Here is a 22,876-nt window from a genome sequence, read left to right on the forward strand (position 1 = left end):
AGAGGAGTTATCAGCACTTTTACGTTTCTCCGCCATGTTTCATTCATAAAATAGTGATGCTGTGGCGGCAGGACAAACGAGGATGATAGCAGCTAGCAGCTGACCTGATGACAGCAAGGGCCACAGGTTAAGAGGTCCCGGAGGTTTGGCCTACTAAGTAGCCTGCCTACAATTTTAAGCGAGAACAAAAATGTATAGTTTATATACAGACTTTTGTATACATTATATATTCTAGTGTATTAGTCATAATTTGTTTAACATGTGCAAATATTTTTTTTAACCTCAAACCAGATAAAGACTTGCGCACCCCCTGTGATCTTTGCCTTGAGGGGTGCCCGGACCCCAGGTTGGGAACCACTGCCATAGAGGACACTGAATTTTACAGAGCCGTATGCCTTTTAGCAGCAAAGGATGACGCCTCGGCTTTCATTGCACTGCTAAATTTGTTCAAGTCAGAACGAAACTCGGTTTGGTTCAGGTTCAATTGCAAAACGTTATTTTAATAGGTTGCTCTTAGGCATTTTTATTGATTTCAAAATCTTCTGGAGAAAAAAAATTCTTAGTTCATATAATGTGTGAACAACAATTTTTTACTAAACTGAGCTGCTGGGATAATGGGTTAATTGAATTTAATAATGCAACACGAATCACAGCAGCTTTCTTCTATCACTGTAGTAACATATACATACATCTTACACAGGAAAAACATGAATAAGATGCACTGAAGGGAATTGTGGCATTACACACACACACACACACACACACACACACACACACACACACACACGTGTTTGCTTTGGAATATTTTTGTAATGTTGATATCTAAACGCTATGCTTAAAGTGAATGTTATCATTTTGGTGTACCTTTAAAATTAGTATGATGTTCTGTTATATGTTTTGTAACAATATCTTACAAGCTTTGCTTTTGAACACTGTTCTGTGCCGATTGTTGTTTGTATAGATGTTGCTCGAAACCTAAATTCCTTTAGTTAGTAAGTTATTAGTAATGCATAAGCGAGACAAAGCATAAAGAATTGTAACATAATGTGCCTCAATTTAAACCATAGTAATGTTGGAATCATAATATTCACCACAGCCACCAATGGGAACATTAGAATTATAAAATGAAGCATTTTTGACAAAATTACGGCTATTACCGTCACTGAATGAATAAACTGATGTTAGCCCTGTGGCTGCTGATGGACTTGTAAATGTTTGTACATTTATTGGGGATAGGGGATCACCAAAGTCATTGTGATTTATCCTGTGGGGATCATGAATGTGTGTTCAAAATGTCATGATCATCCATATTATAATTGTTGAGATATTAAATTCTGGACCAAAGCGGAGGTTCAACCAACCAACAGTGATCACTAGAGCCTTGCTGCTAGCATGGCTAATGGTGTCAAGAAGTCAAGCAATGATCTGATATGTTCAATTTAAAATTGACAGTTGTGATGGTATCTGACACAGGGTCGCTCAATAAAGATTTTTTGGAAACTTGATGTTACTGCCTCTAGAAGTTGATTGGGTGCGCTAATCACTGGATGTACACAGAAATACTCTCATTATTTCCTGCTTCATTTATTTTATTACATTATATACATTATAATATGAATAGGCTTCACACGAAAACATTTTACCTCAATGAACCCCTGCTGATTTGAATCTTGTATGAAAACAAATACTTTTTTTTTTTTAGAAAAGACAACCTGAAGTGGGTTTTGCAGTGTTAATGAAAAGTCTCAAAGCTGCAATGCTAAAAACAAGCAGTTCATACTATAATGCAAAACTAAGTGCCAAACCAGAAGAGATCAAGTCTGCTTCATGATTAAAGGGTAATCTATCTTTCTGTCTGCTGCACACTTGTTTAGCGCCATTACATTGAGGGAACATAGGATTATAAAAGATCTTAATAACAGAGGAAACACACTGTTTTACAAACAAGTAAAAAGCAAAAAACAAAAAAGCATCAAGTTTTCTGTATTCTCCTCACAGTTATCCAAACTGAAATCTGAACTGAAATAATAAGCAACTACCACGTCTTACATGCAAACAAACTGTAAAATAAAATGCAGCGTCCTCACAGTCTGTGGCATCAACAACAACGTCCCGCCCCCAAAAAAAGAGGAAACAATCCCATTATCTATTCTATGACATTAGCTTGAAACTTTGGCAGGCACTTCTGTATTTGCTGAAGATAATCTCAAGATGTCTGTAGACAGCAGGCTCTGAGGGGGAAAAAAAACTTCAAAACTGCTGCTCCTTTCCTCGCTGCTATGTGATTAGAGGTATATGGAAGTCAGCACTGTCAAAGAGCAGAGGCCTTTTGACTGGAGAGGGCTGCCTGTCAGCCTTGTGTAGGAGTTTAAACAGTCCTGTTCCGATATTCATAGGTATCCCCATAATGATGCACTCAGACACACCTGAAACAGAAGCACAGGACACATTAAGACCCAATTAAGACAAAGAGTGACGCTCAATTTCACTATAGAGATGAAGCATCAGTTTACCACAGACTGAGTCCTTTTGTCCGAAGTAGGCAGCATCGAAGAGATGATCCGCTGTTTTCTCGAAGGAGGCCAGCATGAGGACACTCTCCTTCATTTTGGCTAAACCAAACCTGGTGATTCCCAGTATCTCCCCCTTTATGGACAGAACACACACATGAAATGACTTCTAACTACACACAAAGATATATATCAAGACTTCAACTGGTCCTACCTTGTAGGACATGAGATCTGCTAGAAGCATGACATGGCGCCGGTCAATGCTCATTCCATGGTTCACCATGGTGTACTGGATCTCATTGATGATGGTGGATCTAGCTGCCTCAATACCCAACGTCTTCTCAACCTAGAAAAAAACAATACAGAAAAGCTTTTAACAGAGTCCCTGCAGTCAATAGATGAATCAAATCATCAGCTCAGGAATGGTAATTACATATTCTACTATAAAGATTGACTTAATTATGTATAGTAGAGATGTGGAAGCATTCTCAAATGTATCTTTTTTTCTCATGCATACCAAGAACAAGCTTCCCACCCACAACAATCCAGATACTTTTTTATAACACTCACAATGTGAGTTGTGGTGTAACAAAATAAAAAGTAAGCCACTGCTTGAACTGAATCTCACTCAAACTGACTTGACCTACATGCATTATAATTATTGGTTTAAAGGTGCTCTAAGCGATGTTGGGTGACGACACTTCTTGTTGACATTCAAAGTATTTTCAAACAAAACGGAGGCTAGCTCCTCCTCATCCTGTCCCCTCCCCTCCCTTCCCTTCCGTGCTTCCGCGCACTAACCCCCCAACCCCCACCCCCGAATCCTTCTTGTCTGTTATTGGCTGGAACGCTGGAACTCTGTTTGTTATGTTTGGTGGTGCAGGTTGGCGAAGTTTGTTTTTGTTGCCGTTTGTGAAGCCTAGGCTGTCTACAGAGACCACGGTGTTCAGGGGACAGGCAGCTCGCGGATAGTGAGGAGATGTTTGCTGTATGTGACAAAAAATGTTGTAGCCTAAAAAACGTGCGACATCGCTTAGAGCACCTTTAAATGTCAGAGCAGGTGAGCGTGCAGAACACAATCTGTCACGGGTATTAGGTTCAGTCTCAAAATTCCTGGTACAGTTAGGGCCAAAATAAGGAAGCATGCAGGGCTCTAATCCAAGCTTCAGCAACACTGGCTTTAAATCTCCCTTTACAGATACCTCATAGGTGTTGTTTGACGTGGTCCTGCTTCCATTCACTCCGTGCGTTGCCATGACAGATCTCAGGTTGTCCCCCTCCACCAGGAGTTTGTACATGGTCTTGCTGCTCTGTTCGTCAATGTGAATGACAGCTCGGGAGACTTCAGGTATTCCTTGAACCACCACCTTTTCGAGTGAGAAATGAGAACAGTTTAAAAAAAATTAACACAGGGTGCCACGTTTCCTTTTTAACTTCGGGCACAAGTTTACGAGTACCTCTCGAATTAACATCCAGCACAACACATTCATACTCTTCATGAGTGTTACCGATCAGTGCTTTGGAAACAAACCGTTTACTCTAATTATCAAATAACAAACAACCAGATTTTCACCTTAGGAAGTTCCTCTTTTAATGACTGCAGCACGTAGTACATGGAGCTTTTGCTGTTCTCTCGTGGAGACACACACACCACCGCCTCGCCGTGCACAGCGATGTCCCCTGGTTTCACTCGTAGTTTAGACATGCAAATGGAGTAACGCACCGTTTCTGCATTTACCTATAAGACAAAAACAAAACTCAGAGGCAAAGCTACCATTTTTATTCAAAACACACAACACAAAAGCACAGATATATATTGTAGCTTAACCAATAAACTGTGAGAGCACCTTGCTGTAGCTGCTGCTGTTGAAGCAATAGAGTAAAAACCTTCACATTTTGCATTATGTAGGATGAGAAAGTAGGAAGAAAGACTTCGGAGCTCCATCAATGGCAGTTTGTTTTAACTTCAAAATAGGTGTAGTACTGTGGTTCTCTATCTGGCCCAAGTTCATTTAGGATTCTTTTGTAACCATGGCAACACGATTTAACAAATCATTACTTAAATGTGTTTTTTTTCCCCCGTTTCCATCTATTTAAGGATTATCATAATTTTCTAATTTATATAACTCATTTTCATAGTTTGTGCAATCATATATAATCAATGTGTAGGTGTGAAAGTGGGGATACAGAAATATTCTGACACTGTGTCAGTAAAAATAACAAATCTGTGGTACCTCCAGTCGCAGCAGCCTTATTCTCTCCAGTGACAGTTTCACCAGGATGAAACAGTCGTCTGGTAGAAAAACCTCTTCTATGTACTCAGAAATCTGTAGAGGACAACAAGAGACCTTGGCCTTACTACAGCACTTCAACAGTCACACAAAGACTCTTCAGAAACTACTCTCCTTCAGTCGATTCCATGGATTTAATGTTAAGCTCAGTACAGAACAAAGATTCGCGACGAGACGTCTGCAGCGTTCTAAAACCTGCCAGTTTACACCAATGTGACGAGAAGGTGCATCATCTCCATAACAACGCCTCTTTGTACTACTAACTTTAGACTTTTAGGCTTTTTTGTAGCTGGATATATCATTTGTTTCATCTAAATATGAATGTGGATAACGTTAGTAATATTGAGATGCTTGGTACAGTTGCATTTCTAGTGATGAATCGGCGAAAACACATTTTATTTCTCCGATTATCTGCTTTGTTCTAACGCCGCTGGGCACTCCCTCTCTTCAGTGGTCGCTTGACCATATAACGTTACCGTGCTTTCGGGCGGTCATTAGTTGTGTTTCCATCAACGTATTTTCATGCGCATTTTGAAGTATCGCATTAGAAAATGTTGATGGAAATGGCAAAAATCAAGTTCAAAAAGTTTTTATGCTTGCTTGAGGTGGTTTTGGCCTTTTTAGAAAAAGAGTTAATGCGCAAAATGGGAGATGGAAACAGCTTTGCTGAATTAGTTGTGACATAGCGAACATGTAACTCACATGACTATAGTCCCGGTATCCATCTGATGGGGGGAAGGATCGGGATATGGGTCCCATCCAGTGCGCCGTACACTTATGGCACAAGGTGCGTAGTGGAGTTGCGGTGCGCTATAGCCTGCTCCTCAGCCACGTCGGGTAAATTGACGAATTGGTTCAACAGCTTGGATCGTACGGCCCTGCACACCGCGTATAGACAGCGGTGAACGGTTGTCTTGCTGACACCAAACGTCTCTGCCACAACCCTGTATTCTGCACAGGTGGCCAACTTGTACGATGCTACCTCTCTCCATTTAGCCAAAGAACTTGACTCTAAACCAGTTGATGGAAACGCTTCTAATTCACATTTTCTTTTGCTTTCTTTTTTGCGACATTTTAAAAGTTTGCTTAAAATTCGTTCGACAATTAGATGGAAACATGGCTATTATGGCTCCGTCCAAAACTCTGCCATTTCGACCAGCTGTTTGTAACATAAAACTAAAATGGATTATGGATCATTTTATAGTTTATAGCTGACTTTACCAGCTGACATCTCTATTGGTGGTTGAAACAGGTGACGTCTCTTACTTTGTAAAACCAGCCTATGCGACTTGAACTGCTGAGTTGCAGCAAAACCATCAGCTGGCTTAAGTCGAGCAGAGACGGGCCGGTTCAGACCGCTGCAACTTTTCCCTGCGACGTTCTAAAATGGTTTTGTCTCGTCGCGAGTCTGAACTGGGCTTTAGCGGTTTATTGATAAAAGAGGGGCAGACACATGCTGCAGATTGGAATACCTCTCCGAGAAGAGTTTTCTCGATCCTTCCCTTCACCAGCCTGGCAAAGTCAGCGTCGTCTTCCACATCCAAATGAGCAGTGATTATAGGGGTGCTGGGAAGAGAGGAGAGGGCTTCCAATGGATTATTCAGAACAAATTAGGGATGTATTCATTAAGACACTATTTCTGTGGCCCGGCAGTGCTCATTCAGCTAAATGCCCTAATTCGGTGTCTAAACCGTGTGGCTTAAGCCAAAAAGAGAGAAAATTTGAAGTGATTCTTCTCCCCCCCCCCCTGCTCACATGACACAGGTAACACAAAGACAACATTTCTGTAATTATATATCATACCTGATGTTCTTGGAGGCATTGATGATCTCTTTGATGCGAGGCACCCCCAGAGTGATGTTCATGGACGCTACACCAGCAAAGTGGAAGGTTTTCAGGGTCATCTGAGTACCGGGCTCTCCGATGCTCTGGGCACACAGGGCCCCTACTGCTGAGCCTGGTTCCATCTGAGCTCTTTGCGAGTAAACACATGATAACAGAGAGTCTCTCAGCGGAATCAACTAGCCATGGCAGTTAGTATACAAATATTAACTACATCATTAGCTCAATAGCCCTCAGGTGATGTAGATGAGTGTGCATGACAGTGTGATAAAAACAAGCCAATCACTTGATAAAAACACTACTCTTACAAGAGAATATCAAAGTATGTAACTTAGGCTCACTATCTTTGTTTTTGCAAGTGAAAGTCTGTTTTTGTTAAACATTTTTAATATACCAAAACAGATTAACAGATTGGTTTTGGTGAGTATATAAAATCAATGTATTCCTTTTAAAACACTGTTTTGTTGAAAACGGGTATCAAACAAAAAGTTCATGCACTTAGGAGTCGTGTACCTCATGTACTTGTCTCTGCAGGTTTCAAGGAACTTCTCCAGCTGGGTGGGGGTTATGCGGTCCAGCTGATAAAGAACTTTTGGCTGCAATAGAAAAGTAGAGAGAGACAAGCAATTAAGTTTCAGACATAGCGGAGCTTTCGTTACATTCAGCACATTAATCGACGGCGGGGGGAGCCTACCTCGCTGGTGCCATTGTCGTTGATGCCGTACTTGTCTCTGGTCTTCTTGATCCTTTCGGAGATGCTCTTAATAAAGTTCTTTATCTCCTACAGTTGAGGGACGTGAATACAACTGTTTCAAAGATCTAGTCAAAAGGCTCATTAACACCTTTCAGAACAGACAATGAAGTGAAATGTATGCTGACACAGAATACACTGTCATGCAGTTGTTAGAGTACAGTGACTCACATCCTCTTTCACAATCTCGTTAAAAACCATCAGCAGTGCTTTAAAGACAGCAGTCAGATGTCGATGACCACATGAATCTAAGCACAATGACGAGGGCTTTTCAAAAGAGCGTCAATGGGGTTATTAAATAAATGATCACTCTGTTCCAGGCAGCTCTCGCTGACACACCATTCTCGATTCAGTTAAACCACAACTCAGCATGCTCGGTCACTATACCTCCAGGTACGTCCCTGAGTCTGTGTCAGTTAACTCCTTCACAAAAGGGGGGAAAGGTTCACATCAATTACTGCCAGCACAACACTTAACTGCATGTAACTGGCTTTGACTTCATGTAATGAATCGTTTAAATCTAATAACTACATCCTTTTTTCTAAAGAAAGTCTAATAACCTTTCATATGTCATTGCCATGTTATTCCTCATTACAGCATACTGTCAAAAGCAGACCATTTACCAGACTGTTACTGCACCTTCAGTCCAGTCCAGTTTTTCAAATAAACTAAAAAGTAACGCACGCGCTGAAATACAGGTGAGAATGTGAGTGTTTTTTTATGTTCATTTTTTGTGCTTCCATATCCATTCAGCAGTTGAATTTGCTATAATGATTGTTGTTTCCTGCAGCAGGGTGAGGCACTTCTGCATGACATGGACAATAAGTTGTTTTATCAACAAGAGAGAGAATCAACAATCCTTTTTTAAAATGTAAAAACATATTGAATCATATGTTAATGGGGGTAATTAATCTCAAACCCTTTTCTGCATTCTGCAAAAGTGAACAACAATCAGAAGTTCCAAGCACTTCTATCAAAGTAATAGTAATAAAAACATATAGAATAATAGAAATAGTTTATTCTTATTTATTTCTTATAACGGCACTGTACTGTGATGAGGTTACCTCCAAGAAGGTCTCTCTGCAGCACAAGAAGTCAGCTCTCTTCATGATGACATCAGCAGTGAGGACCAGCTCGTTTTGACTGAGTGCCGGCTCGTCTGGACACACATAGACTGCCTGGGGGGGGGGGTCAGAAGGAGATCACTGGGAGCCAACACAGCAGAAGCACTTCACAGTCCCTGATAGCTCCCTCACTAAGAGTTAACAGAGCCTGATAGCCAATTCTCATCTCAAAAACTGCCTTGTTCACTAATCAACTCTATTAGAAATAGTGTCACTCTACAGTCAATATTCAATCTATGAGCAATACAGATTCTCAGCTGAGGGAAGATGTTTTAAATGCAAACTAACATTACAGTATATACGCTACTGAACACAGCCAGGCAGTTACAGTAGCGCTTACTGTATGCATCGCGTTGCAGGGTTTCTTGCCACAGGAACATATCAGTTATGCAGAAAATCTGAGTATGAACATGGTTTGATTTTATATGTAAGGTTGTTGTTGCTCCCACTAAACTACTGAATATGTGTGGTGTGTTCTATGGTCATTTGCCCACGCTGGCTCTAAAATGAGCTTCTATAAAATCACAGGTAGCATACATTAATAGTTCACTATATTATTAATCAGCACGTACGTTAACGTTACACATGAAAATTGGTACAGGAATAATGTCCTTGGTCCTGAATTGCTGAAGTTCGTTTTACACTGCTGGTATATTGCAGTTAATAAAACAACGATTTCAAAAACGTGACAGCCTAATGTTAGGCCTATTCATCACAGATAATATTCAAAATTATTTCACTTTGATTTGTCAAAAAACTAAAGTGATTTCCATGTCTCCTTCAATTTGCATTGAGAGTGCATCGAGTAGTGAAATAAATATATTCACTTATGAATTTACACAAAAGTAATAGCATTACTCTATTGCCTTATTTGCAGCAACAGTGTTGCTTTTTGCATTTTTTTCATATTCTTCATAGATGGAGGTAGGCTGCACGCAATCTGTCCATTTTGTTTGTAGAGGAGTCGCCCCTTTTATGTGGACGTGCACAGAGCCTGAAATAGAAAGCCTGGGTTAACGGAGCAAGTTGATAACCACCGTCATGGTACCCGTTATCTCTGATTAGGTCCTCAGGCTTTGTCGAGCCAGCTAAGGCAAAAAACACCCTGCCTCTGTCGAACTTGCTTGGTGGTACACCCCTCTGGAAGTTCATCTCCTGTTGACCAGAAAATCAATTCTAAACTACTGTTGAAATAACTCGGCCCACTACACCACTTCCCCGCAAAAAAACAAACTTCATGCAATTTTATTCACGCCAGGGGTCGTTAATGCAGAAAGGTTTTTCAGTAAAAAATTTATTTGCTATAATTTAAGCTCCTGTGTGTTTTCACATGCTAATCAACTGGCTCTCTGGCTGGCAGTAGGCTTCTCGCAGTGGGGGAATATTCACACTGGTGTTTGTTCTCCCAGAGAACCAACATTTAAAAAAGGCTTCACTGAACCAATGCTATGAGACAGAGAAGCTTGGCTTTCTTAATGAATGTTGCACAGGGCTGATAACACATCCGTCCTTTGCTGTGCCTGTTTTGTATCTGTGAGGTTGAACTTGCCCAGGCAACAGTGAAGACACTATTTGAGAGTAATAAAAATCAGATGAAGGCATAGTTGGGGCACTGATTTGGACGCTCATTACCATGGCAACAGGCAAAGTTTTGAAGCATTAAAGTCAGCCCGGGATATAGTAAATGGCAATATATTCATGGTTTCTAGAAACACATACTATTGCTACAGAGCCAGCACCTACTCCAGCAACTGGATGCCCATTTTTTTCCTATTCATTCCTGCTTCCAGCTGGGCAGATGGATTTTCTAAGCTTTATTTACATGCATAAAACAATGTTTTTAGTGAAACACAACAGACTGAACATTAGCATACCAAACTCTGAGTAGTGTGTAGTGCACATTCATTGTGTTTATCAAAGTTGAGATACGGATATGTGAGACAACAAAACAAAAATGAAAGACAATTATTAGAGTTGAATGTCACTGCACTAACAATACAGATTATCTGACCTAAATGAACTATTCTGTTGATTTGCACATGTGTTGGTGTATGGGTGTGCAGGGAAGCAGGGATGCATCTGTGTGGATGTGTTTTAAAGAATATTTCTGGGGTATTTTTAGGCTTTCATTTATAGAGGACAGCTGAAGACATGAAGGGGAGAGAGAGAGGGAATGACATGCAGAAAAGGGCCGTAAGTCGGAGTTGAACCCGTGGCCGCTGCGTCGAGGAGTAAACCTCCATATATGGGGGCGCCTTCTCTACCAGGTCAGCTACCCAACCGCACTGTGTGGATGTGTTCAAGGAGCAAGAAAACTAAAAAAGAAAGAAAAAGAGGGCCGAAAGAAAATACCATGCCGGTGCAAAAACTGTCCGCTCACCCGCATGTTGTCTAGGACTCTCTTAAACTCCAGCGGCTCATCCTTTCCCTCCATGGCAGCTGGATCCAGACCATCGCCGCCATAAATAAACTGGATGACGTCGCCGGTGGAGCTGCGTACTGTCAGGTCATACTGTGAGCACAAATCCTCCAGGGACTTAACCAAACGCCTCTGTCCAAGCACAGGCAGGAACACAAAAAATATCAGTGACATATGTAACCGACGTATGGAAAAACGCAGCCTCTGTCTGCACTGACCTGAAAGTATACTTACAGTTCAGACATATATCTGAAAACACATCTGAGATGCAACCTAATTAACTCATAAGATAAAAATGTTCAGACTTTTATGTATACATATCATTTGCATACGTGAAGACATACTTTGATTAACTGAATGACGAAAACGTTTTCATTTTTTATAATCGATAAATCATGTAGGTAATTTGTCATGCAAAAATGCCAAACATTCACCAATTTCAGCTTCAAAATGTAACGATTTGCTGCTTTTCAGTGTTTGTATCATTTTAAATTGAATGTAGTTGGGGTTTGGACTGTTGGTTAGACAATTAGCAATATAAGGAATTCATCCTGGGCTTTGGGAATTTGTGCTTGGCATTTCTGGCATTTTTGTTTTTAGACAAGTTTTAGTAAGATGGAAAAGCATAAGAGCAGTGAGAGTAACCAAAACAGTAAAGTTATGGACGAAACAGCTAAACATTTAGCTGTAAATCCCTGTAAAGCTCTATAAAGAGATTTAGTAGATTTTACTAGTACCAGTTTATGCTACAAAATAGTGTCTACTACTTAAAAAACCTGCATAAATGCACACCAAGGTCTACTGGACAAACAATAAACCCCAGACAGGCACACACTGTTATTCATGTGCACTATTCATGTAGTAGAGTAAACTGTGGGGGAAATAATCATCAGGCATTACCTGCATATACCCAGTCTCTGCTGTTTTTACAGCAGTGTCCACCAGACCCTCCCGGCCAGCCATGGTGTGAAAGAAAAACTCTGTGGGCGTCAGGCCAGAATAGAAGCTGTCGGCCACAAAGCCTTTAGCAGCAGGCAGCTGTAGAAAAATCAATGTCAAGTCATTAACAGGCCTGAGTGTTCTAGTGTGCTTATTTTTCTACAGGTTTCCATGAAAAGTAATTCATAAAAAAAAACATTGTATAGCTCAACAAACAAATTCAGAATAGGACATGTATGATGCCTTTGAGAAAAAGATAGCACAATAATTAAAATGAATAAATTGGATCTTACTTTCGAGTGCTTTTCAAAGTGAGGGAGGGAGCGGTTCTCAAAACCATCAGGTACTCGAGAGCCACTTATGGCCTGCTGGCCCACACAGGCAATCATCTGAGAGATATTTATGAAAGATCCTGTATGTGTACAGAGGAGGTACACAAACAAAAATGAATAACGAACACATAAAGAACACATGCAAAGATACCAAATTTAGCATCCATTTGAGCAGAAGAGTCAAGTCGATTTCATTTGTTGTTTAAGATGGAGACAAGCATGTATTTGGAAGTTATTGTTAGAGTAACAAAGTCTTAACAAGTGTAGGAGGATATAGGAGGATAATCAGTTTAAAAATAACAATTGTTAAAGCTTCAGCTGTGGTTTTTCCCAGCTTCCTCAACTGCCTCAGCATTCACAAATAAATCTTAAAATGAAAAAATATATGGAGCCAAAGTGAGATTTCATTATTGGTTAAGTTTCCTTTCCAGCGAGCTTACCTTTGGAGCCGCAAAGAGCCATGATCAGAGGGCTGTTGCTCTTGTCAAGCTCCCTGAGGCAGGCACTGCCAGCTCGGTCTCTGATGACGGACAGCTCTCTCAAAATGAGAGCCTATTGAGAAAGACACACAAAATAAAACAACCTTGGTGGCTGACATGCAAACATTTAGTAAGCGGATGTAAAAAAAAAAAAAAAAAACTGTCAAAAACTGTGTTGTTAACTATGTTCAGAGCCTTTTCAAACAGATTCTACAAATGTTCCAATCCACAGCGAATGAGTAGTGCGTGTTAATACGGGACCCTTTCTGCAAAGTCTCTTCAATACGCTAAGATTTTTGTCTTGTGAAAGCATCAGTGCTTGTATCGGTGCGATGTAGATCTGTGAATGTAGATGTAACTCACTCTCAAAAACAGTAGCCATAAATTGGCTACGACATGGGAGAATTAAGGTACCACATTAGTCATTAATTAGTAAACTAGCAATCTGTGATTTCTTGCATTGTGATCAGACGAAATCACAGCATTCAACAAATATCTGAAATATATTAACATATTACGGTGAAATTATTTTCGCTTTTTGGACAAGAAACACACCAATGCAGCAATGCATTCAAAAGGAAAATGAAGCAGAGGCTTGTGAATTTTGTTTTCCATTTCTCTGTCCAAACTTTAGCCCAGTAAAGGTTTTGGTTTTTGCAGCCAAAAAGATGTCTTGGCATGTATTAAAACTGGGTATTCTGTTTTTTTAGACATCTAGATTACATGTAGGCTTGTTTTTAACACTTCAGTGACTATATTTCAACAGGTATATTTACGAGACGTTACCACAGCATTAATGGCACGTCTTTATACTTCCAAGATGTAGCCTGCTATTGGTCTACTGATTTGATGATAAAAGCCTGACCCATACTGTATTTTTGAGGCTATTGCCAGTGCCAATACAGATATTTAGAGTTTAAAAACTCTCCGACTTAACGGCTGAGATTTTTTATCTGAGCACATACCATACACAACACTTTTAGTAAGGATCACTTAAGTTTGATTATGAAAGAAATTCACTGAGCGTGCAACATTTTTCAGTTGAAAAATTGGCTCTTCAGTTCTTTTTATTGAACTATGGAATGTCTACTAAAGACATTCTGTCGTGGGGCCATTTCTATTATCAGCCAGCCTGTTCTTTCAGCAGCTTCAGTTGAAAGGAAATTAGAAAGCTAAGCAGTTCATATCTTAATTCACTTTCAAGATCATCATCAACCAGCTCTTCCTCTACAGGAAGTCTGTCCACCGATGAGTCACTTGTGGTGTGAATAATAGTTAAGTGCCATGGGGTGAGAGGTTGTGAGCTGCAATCAAATGTATTGAATGACATATTTTAAATGTGATGTGGTGTGCACATTAGAGTTGAAGATCTTTGCCCGAAACCGACGGGTTCGGTCTTAATTTCTATCATTTTACACGGGCTTGGGCTTGCGGGCCGGGCTCGGGCTTGCGCTCCGGGTTGCGTGGAAAATGAGCGGTCAGGTGATGTGTTTCAATTAGCGAAAAATGGATGCTGAGGAGGTGAAACAGAGGCTGGCCTCTGGAGGACTTATTTTATTTCTTTGTTCCTACTTCCAAGTGGCCTATAGCCTATGTTAGTCATGAATAAATGATGTTAAAAAAATGTATAAAAGACTCATTCTTGACAAAAGAGCTGTGTGCGTGCGGTGCAGTCTCTTTTTTTTTTTCTCTCCCTTTTCCGCCGAGTGGTGCGTGTGCCCGCTCGCGGTGTGAAGGGCGGGTCCACGCTATTCTCCGACACGCACTCTAATCACTGCTGATAGACGGCCTTTTGTACAGTCGGGCTGTAAACTGGTTCGGGCTTTTAAAAAGCTGTCAATCAAAATGTACTTGTCCTGCTCGGTCCTTTTCGGGCCAAACTTTTAAGGCCCGATTACAGCTCTAGTGCACATGGCTAATTAAATGACCGCAGCAGTGAGGACCCAGATGACGCATTTAAATTCACGTGGGTGTTTTTGTTTTTCCCTGTATGAATATATATGTACCTCCAGAGTCTCCTCTGCTGTGCAGCCTGGCTGCTGCTGCAGCTTTCCTGTGGATAGAGCTTCGATGTATTCGTCACACTTTTTGTAACCGTCATCCAGCAAGTCCTGCTTGGCCTTCAGCAGACCCTGGCCAGGTGTCACATCACCAATGCCAATAGAAAAGCCACGGTTGGCTAAAAGTTGGGAGTAAAAAAAAACAATACATATAAAAACAATATCTCTATAGACTATCTAGTATGCAAAATTCTTTTTGTGATTGACAAACTATTTTAAAAGGTCTAATATGTACCAAACTACAACAGAGATTAAATCATTCTATAATCATTTTTGAGGTATATTTCTGCAGAGATTGAACGATATATGTCTCAATTTTCAGAACAATGTAAGAGATATGTTGTGATAACCCAGGCGACCACCTACAGAGAAACACCGGAGCGAGTCTTGCGAGGCGGGACATGGCGTTAGCAGCCTCCAGCTGTCCCCAGTCTCTTAGCAGGATGTAGAAGATGTTGTTCTTGGAGCCGGATCCCAAAGTGCCCTTGTCCATGCTACCACACATCAGCTCACTGTTGTGAATCACCACGTCTGAAAATGTGACAAAGGAATGTGACAAGAATTGACGTCATTGGGTCCCAGAATAGAAAAACGACACAAAGGTGAATAAAACACAGCGGTGTCCGGCTGGAGAGGGTCGGTGACGGCTGAAAGACATTCCGCTTTGGAGAGGAGGGGGGATCATTACTAATCATCAGTTTCATTGAATTCAATTGTTGAGGTAATAGAAAAGTAGGTTGGCCCTCTTAGGCAAGGGGAAAATGACATTAGCATTTTTATTACAGTCTCCTAGGGATGGGCATGAATAATTAATATTATCATTTATCGACTTCCACTGGAACCATTGTGATAATAGGAATGCATTATGTTGTCCAAATTGATGAGAAACTCACAACTATGTTTTTATTTCACACAAACGTGACAATGAACGTACACAACCATGATTCTGCTATGTTTTTTACTTTCTCTCTTTTGTTTTTGCTGCTGTATTAGGGTCTTCCTAGTGTCTCGCTCAATCAATCAATCTTATTAGATTACCTGATTGAATAAAGGTTATAATAAACTTATTATTAAGACTTGGCAAAATAAAACCTTTTCATTTGGTGTGTTCCGTGGACATTTTTACTGAAGAAACTCACATGAGTCGTTGTGACAGAGATCCTCTCCCTTGCCACAGTACTGTTTGCCCTTGGTCCGCAGGTTGGCCTTGACGGGACATTCCTTACTCGGCTTCAGAATGAGGCTGAAGATCTGTTTGCCCGTCCACAGAGCAATGGGCTGATGGACAAACAGCAAAATATTAGTGCCAGGCCACAAACACTGAGGGCCCGATGTAGGTACATTTGCGAAAGTAGCGGTATCAGCGCCATGGCCAACCCACAGAAAGCGCACGCTGTGATACATCAGCTTACGTCGTATTTACCAAACCTGCAGTTCATCGGGTAATCAGCGCCTATCTCCACCCACTATACTGTAAATTGCGCGAATTGAAAAGAGCAATTGAATGGGCGATGTCAAAGAAATTCTGCTTGATGCGTGTTATTTCGGCATTAGTGGTGGGGAAATGTAGGCCTATGTATTGACTAGTGCGCTGTAGCAAAGCGTTAAGTACTGGTGCTATGATACGGCTGACTGCAGACTGTGATATTCCCACTGCTGATATTCCCACTGCTGATGCTATGACTGTTTGAAATGATCCTGATGCCAATATTTGTAATGTAGTGAGGAGTTTAACAGCTGCTGGAATGGAATGTGAACGCTGAGTCAGAGATTCGATGTCATCTTTGATTTCTTCCAGTAACTGTAATATTGCATGGCTGCTTAATCTGTAACGCTGAATGATTTTGTGTTCACTCAACTGAAAAGTGTGATCCTTGTGGCAAAAATCTTTTCAGCTCGTCTCCTTGGCCTATGTCTCCGTCTTGCTTGGATTACTGCTGCCATTTCACCAGGAGGCATATGCGAGGAAACCCGTTGCGCCTGGTTTACACCTGCTTTTAAGAGGCGGAGAATTTTCACCACAAAATAGAGGCACGCTTTCACAGGCGTTTTTTTGTACATACCGCGGAATACATAATTAGGCGCACTTTACACTTACCCTCCCATCTCTTTATGGGAAACTCCCACTTTCCCCTTGACCCTCCCATGAATGCATATGCATGACACGGAAAAGCGCTTTTACCTCAGTGCGGCCTGTTTGTACATACCTCACCATGCTTTTACACGCACGTTGCGAAACAAATACGCCTGAAGTGGGCGCAAAAGTGTTAGTACATCTGGCCCCGAGTTATGTAACGTAATTATGTAATGAGTTCAGTACCTTCATGATAGCCGGGCGGGGGAGACAGATCCTGATTTTTTCATCTTTGCCCACAAGGATTGATGCCACTATCTGACAGGTTTTTGATCTGTCAAAGAAAGTGTCCTTCAGCGTCAAGAGGTAGGCACCTAAGAGGTAGAAATAAGCTATAAAGTTAATGGAAATCAAATACAGTGGATTTTTTAATTTTTGAAGTGCTTCCCCCATCAGGTAATACAATGGTTATTCAATACCAGGATGATTCAAATATTTAAAGAAAAGAGAACTAAATGAGCATTTTCTTTAACCATCAGTGACCAGTTTTCCCTTAATTCAATGATAAACAAAAAATCATTGAGTAGCATCACCAGTAGCACCACATCATATAAAAACACTGCCCTGTGACTATCTGCCACATGTGACTGCTCTGACCTGTCAGAAAGTCCTGAATAGCAGCAATCAGAGGTTCGCCATTTCTCGGAGTGACAAGATTTGCTTTTGTCTGGGAAAAAAAAATAAATAAATAGTAATTTGTGTCAAAGTGCAATCAATTTCATACGGACAATACAGTTCCCAGAGACATCTTTTCATTGCTGAATGTCAACACTGATAGGTGTGTATTCTGAATGGACCACATGCTGTTATAATATACCCCCATCAGAACGAGAGCCTCAGCTTTGGCTTCTTCAGTCTGAGGTAGATGAAGGTTCATTTCATCACCGTCAAAGTCGGCATTGTAAGGGGTGCACACACACTCGTTGAACCGAAACGTCCTGTGAGGTTTGACTCTGGCCTGTCAGATTGGGAACAGTAAAAGCCAGTGTCATGAATAAAGAAGCAACGAAACTAAGACTTACTACATGAGTAATCCCTCAAATTTTGTACTAAGGTTTTTATAGGAGTTAAGGAATGAATTGTAGTCCAAAACTGAGCTTACGATGTGGGCCATGATGCTGAGTTTGTGCAGGGAGGGTTGTCGATTGAAGAGGACGATGTCTCCATCCATCAAGTGCCTCTCCACCACATCACCAAACCTGAGCTCCTGAGCTATCTTCTCACGGTTTCCATATTTTAAAAACCTGACAATTAAAATGATATATTTTCGGTTGGTGAACCACATCAGGAAAGCACTGGTTTTTAATTTGCATAGGAAGCAGCCAGCCTCACCTTTTTATCTGAGTGTGACGATTCTGGATAAAGTTGGCTCCGGGATGAACCTCAGGACCATTGCGGACCCGTTTCCTCAGTAACTCCAGATTGGCTTTGTTCACCTATTACATAGTATCAAATTTAGATTACTTAGGTTCTGGCATGAAAGTGGTTGTTTAGTGTTGCGAGGCTCACCCTCTCTGGGTACGTCAGGATTTTGGCCACATGCACGGGGACGGCCACCTCATCGATCCTCAGGTTTGGGTCGGGAGAAATGACAGTTCTGCCAGAGAAGTCCACTCTTTTTCCTGAGAGGTTTCCTCTGAATCGACCTGAATTTTTACAGTAAATAAATCTTAGCCTGCAATTCAAAACGTGCACTTTGTTTTCGTCACTGAGTTGAACAAGCAGAGTACAAATTAAATACCTGCCATGTGCCAAATTACTGTAAAATGTGTCTTAGGGGTTATATCGATTGATAGGAAAACTCACACAAGCCGTTAACATTTGTGACAATATGACTGAAATGCCAACATAAAAATAACTCTCACTCTCTTTCTCTCATACGGTGTATGGGTGAGTAAGCTTGAAATTAGTACCCACATTTGCTTCATTGAATGTTTTACACTGTACCTGATACATCTTTTCTCTACATAAAATAAAAGGCTGGTTAAGAGATTTTAAAGAAAATGTTAATGAGTCAGTTTGTCAGATAGAAAAAATGTTCTTCTTTTATTTACTTGCAATTGGCATTTACTGCACAAAGTTAATTATGTACACTGTGTCCAAATGACAGAAAAATAAAATAACACATTTGAATATACACTATACCTTGTTTCCCCTTAAGTCTCTGCACAAAGCCTCTGGTCCATTTCTTAGGTGCCATGTTGAGGGGGATGCCAGAAAGCTCGCTGTTGATGTAAAGAGCACACTGCAGCTGAAGGAAGTCCCAGTCCTCCATGATCATCTGGGTCTTCGCCCCTGTCATACGATGCTAAATGATAAAAGAGTTTGTTAATCTGGGCCGTCACCATGAAAATTAAGACATCTGAAAACTGCATTCAAGACCATTTTTAGCTGTAATGCAGGTCAAGATCAGATCAAGGCCTCTGCAATCATCGTATAACAACACTGAGCAATGTTTGGTCTGTTACAATTTGTTGAGCAGGTCCATTTAGAAACAAAGAACTGTAAATCGGCAGGATTGAAGGTGTAGGGAAGGGATTTGATCATTTAGGACGGTATTAGACACAGATTTTGCCCTCTGTCTTTATTGTTCAGAAGTTGTATGCTCAAGAAAATGTGATTTATTGTAGCAGGAGGCTGCTGGAATCTGAAGCAACTGTTTTCCTTTGCTAAAGGCTGATATCATTAGCCCGCCACAGCTCTTAAAAAAAAATAAAAATTAGATCCATATTGTAGTCGTAGTAATTGAAATCTACAGTCATCAAACTAGAGGCCCAAGTCTTATATATATATATAAGTCCCTGCAGATACCCTGTGTGTCAGTAGCCGCCGTCAATGATAAGATACAGCACCAACCTTTTTGATGACATCGTTGAGGAAGATTATCTCTGTGAGCTTCATGGTGAGGTCGTCCTCGTTAGTACCTGACTTTAGGTCGCTGACCACAGATGGTCGTATGCAGAGAGGAGGCACCAGGAGGCGGGTGAGAATAAGGTCCGCAGGTTTCCCCGCCTCAGGGTTCATCAGCAGCAGGGGAATGTCTTCTTGGGGAATCCTCTTGAACATGTTTAGCACCACCAGAGGGTTCAGGTTTTCCTGGAGAGGAAATAAGGGCAAAATACAGGGTTGTACAGGGCTTCCACCTGGGGTTAAGTCTCACTTGAACATTTTTGATAATGATACTTATACATTACTTATTTCCATACCTTTTTTGGGGAAATATACCCATGAATTTTTTTTCATTCAGTAAAATATGCCAAACTTTATCAATGAATCAGCTTTTGGTGTTTATTTACATGAGTAAATATGTTGTTGAGCAATAAATGAATAAGACTAAGAATCTGACCCATTGTTCAAAGCCAACTTGTAACACTTATTTCATCAGTAGGCAAAACATATTAAAGATACCTTGCCCTACTTCTGTTGTACCTTTTTATCCTACACAGGCTCATCACTTGCCATACCACACATGGTAGGACACTAATTGACACTAACTGCATAGTGTGAAAGAGTATACAAAGTTCACCTGTGCTCTGGACAGCAGAGGTTCCACCACTTTGTTGTGCTCAATGGCAGTATCAAAGGACTGCAGGAAATCTGACACAAAAACATCCACCACCTTCTTGTTTGTTTTATACTTCTCATGGATGATTTTAAGCAGGCCACACTTTTTCACTGGTCCTGAAGAGTAAAAGAGACACATGACTCAGCTTTTTTCCCCCAATACGACATCAGCAAATATCACAAATTAAATTGTCTCTTTTCACCATTAAAAGCAGAACAATTCAAACAGATTGTCTTTTTGCGGCATTTATCAGAGATCTTCTTCTTCAACCCTCGTTTCTGGAGATAGGCCAGGTTGGGCCTTTTTAATAAATCCATGAACTGCAGTTTGTCCTCTTTCGTCAGCATTATGCTCGAGCATGTCTTGCAAATCATCTGGAGACATGACAAAATACCACAGCACAATGAGAGAGGTGAAACAAAACAAAAAATGGTCACACACAAATGCTTAAATTATTAAGCATTGGTGATATTATGGCTGGATTGTTTACTGCTATGAAAATATAAAAAAAACAAGAACTTCAAGAATTTACAATATAAAAAAAACACATACTTGTTTTAGCGATAAGCACACACACACACACACACACACACACACACACACACACACACACACACACACACACACACACACCTGTCAAAAACGATATATTCTAACTAGTCTAATTTTGATACTCTAGTGACACCTGGAGGAAAAATTATATTTCTGCATGCTGCATTCCAGGTATCTTGTTCAATTCAACTTTAGTAATATCACTGCTTCTTCTTGCACGGTGTGGAACATGGGCCGTTTGACAGAATGTTGGTCTCCCAATTGATTATGAAAAGCATTGATATTGTTTTACACAATGTGCGTCCCCAAATTAGCATTTAAAAAAATATACCATCTAATTTTGCAGTTTTATTGCATAAGACTGTAAACTTGCCTGTAAGATTCCTATTGTGGCTTTGAAATAGCCGACGTGAAAACATGGCAGCTCCAGATCCAAGTAGCCGTAATGTCCCAAGCAATCTGCCAGATTCTTCCCACATGTCAAACATGGTCTGTCTTTCTCACTGGTGCCCTGCAGGAAACATGAGAACAGAGAGATAAGCCTGTAGTATGAGGGTGAATTGCAGAAGTTACATCTGAAATGGCTGACAACATTTTTGTATGTTCACATATTGTGGTTCCTTGCCAAGTGTTTTCATGCATCACTGCGAACAAGAGTAAAATGAGTTTTGTGTCCATGTCATACCATACGGTGGTCCAACACTCCATAGGACAGTGGAGTGTGTTTGGTGTCTTGGCTGTACAGATTCTTACTGACCACCTGAATGTGGGCCTGCTGACGCATCTGTTCAGCAGATTTGATCCCGAAGCAGATGTGGCTTCTGTAACGTTAAACAATAATGAGTAAATCAAAGAAAATCACAGGGTTAATATCTCAAAATTAGAACAGGCTAATGTCTGCCTCACTGCTTTGTCAGCAGCACTGGTTGACCAAACTAGCTAAACAAGTATTCATGTTGTGACACATTTTTCAGCAAGCAAGGGGTGAGCAGTGCAGAGACGAACTTGTCAATATAGCCTGAGCCACATTGCAAACTGACTAACACTGGCTAACCGGCATGCTAACTAGCTAGCTACAGGAGCATAGTGTTCATCAGTCTAACGTTATTATAACGTTACTCACATTTTTTGGGCTACATCTGTCTCCCTGAACTGCTCCTTCACCATTTTGGCAGCTTCTCCCAAACAAATAACAATACGACTGCTATTTTTTCATCATTCCAGCGAGCCAGGCTTTACTTGTAACCAGCACGCTGTCACTTCACTTTCCAATGTTGTGGTAATGCTAGCAGCCAGCAACATGCAATGTGTTGAGCATGCGAGCTACAGTAAGCGCTGCCTACAGGGATCGGTAAAGTACGTTAGCGACTTGACACCTAAATGGTAAAAAAAAATTAGTTTAACATTTTTTTTTATATATGCTGACTTATGGCTTTATGGTATCGTCTATATTGTAATAATATTTATTTGTGTACAATCCAGAGTATGCTGAATCTGCTGGTAAGCCCACGAAAACCTGTATTTGTGACTGATTTGCATAAAACCCGAGTTCACAAGAAGTACCTGAATGCAGCACAAGCCTATGCACAACAACAGCAAGTAAGAGAAACCACGGGAGCACGAGCACTATCAGTCTCAAGTGAGTGCTGACACCTAACGGCTAAAATGTGTAACATTTTCAAAGGGGGTTGACGAGGTGAATAACTTTCATCTACAACGCAAAATCCCTGAAATAATCCTAACTAAAATATGCTATGGGGAGTTATTTATGTATTTAGGAATCAAATGTGAATTTATTGTCAGCCTTATCTTGCTTCAAGCATACAATTCTGACGGTTGCCAATTTGCACTGCTTAAAAAAAATATTATTTACATTTT

General features: G+C 40.7%; 1 protein-coding gene across 1 annotated transcript; it reads right to left on the minus strand.

The window, feature by feature from the left end:
- Positions 1 to 1,574: 1,574 nt before the first annotated feature.
- Positions 1,575 to 22,523, minus strand: polr3a (polymerase (RNA) III (DNA directed) polypeptide A). Its single transcript, XM_078279147.1, has 31 exons — positions 22,122 to 22,523; positions 21,684 to 21,819; positions 21,372 to 21,509; positions 20,649 to 20,820; positions 20,408 to 20,562; positions 19,738 to 19,977; positions 19,027 to 19,189; positions 18,391 to 18,527; positions 18,214 to 18,317; positions 17,984 to 18,125; positions 17,699 to 17,839; positions 17,479 to 17,548; positions 17,068 to 17,195; positions 15,887 to 16,025; positions 15,114 to 15,278; positions 14,694 to 14,866; positions 12,649 to 12,760; positions 12,170 to 12,288; positions 11,838 to 11,975; positions 10,899 to 11,069; positions 8,459 to 8,572; positions 7,338 to 7,424; positions 7,157 to 7,239; positions 6,605 to 6,775; positions 6,274 to 6,367; positions 4,745 to 4,837; positions 4,084 to 4,248; positions 3,713 to 3,877; positions 2,725 to 2,856; positions 2,514 to 2,646; positions 1,575 to 2,426 (listed from the first exon to the last, which is right to left on the minus strand). The coding sequence occupies exons 1-31, from the start codon at positions 22,163 to 22,165 to the stop codon at positions 2,278 to 2,280; spliced, it is 4,173 nt and encodes a 1,390-aa protein (XP_078135273.1). The 5' UTR covers positions 22,166 to 22,523; the 3' UTR covers positions 1,575 to 2,277.
- Between the last annotated feature and the right edge of the window lie 353 nt (positions 22,524 to 22,876).

The sequence above is a fragment of the Sander vitreus genome, chromosome 21 (genome assembly GCF_031162955.1).
Source record: "Sander vitreus isolate 19-12246 chromosome 21, sanVit1, whole genome shotgun sequence".
NCBI lineage: Eukaryota > Metazoa > Chordata > Actinopteri > Perciformes > Percidae > Sander > Sander vitreus.

Bases quoted from the DNA above. Each gene is read 5' to 3' on its own strand.
- polr3a (XM_078279147.1), bottom strand. From the start codon at position 22,165: ATGGTGAAGGAGCAGTTCAGGGAGACAGATGTAGCCCAAAAAAT. The intron at 21,820-22,121 runs GTGAGTAACGTT...TTAACGTTACAG, and splicing joins ACAGATGTAGCCCAAAAAAT to AAGCCACATCTGCTTCGGGA. The intron at 2,647-2,724 runs GTAGGACCAGTT...CTGTCCATAAAG, and splicing joins CAGATCTCATGTCCTACAAG to GGGGAGATACTGGGAATCAC.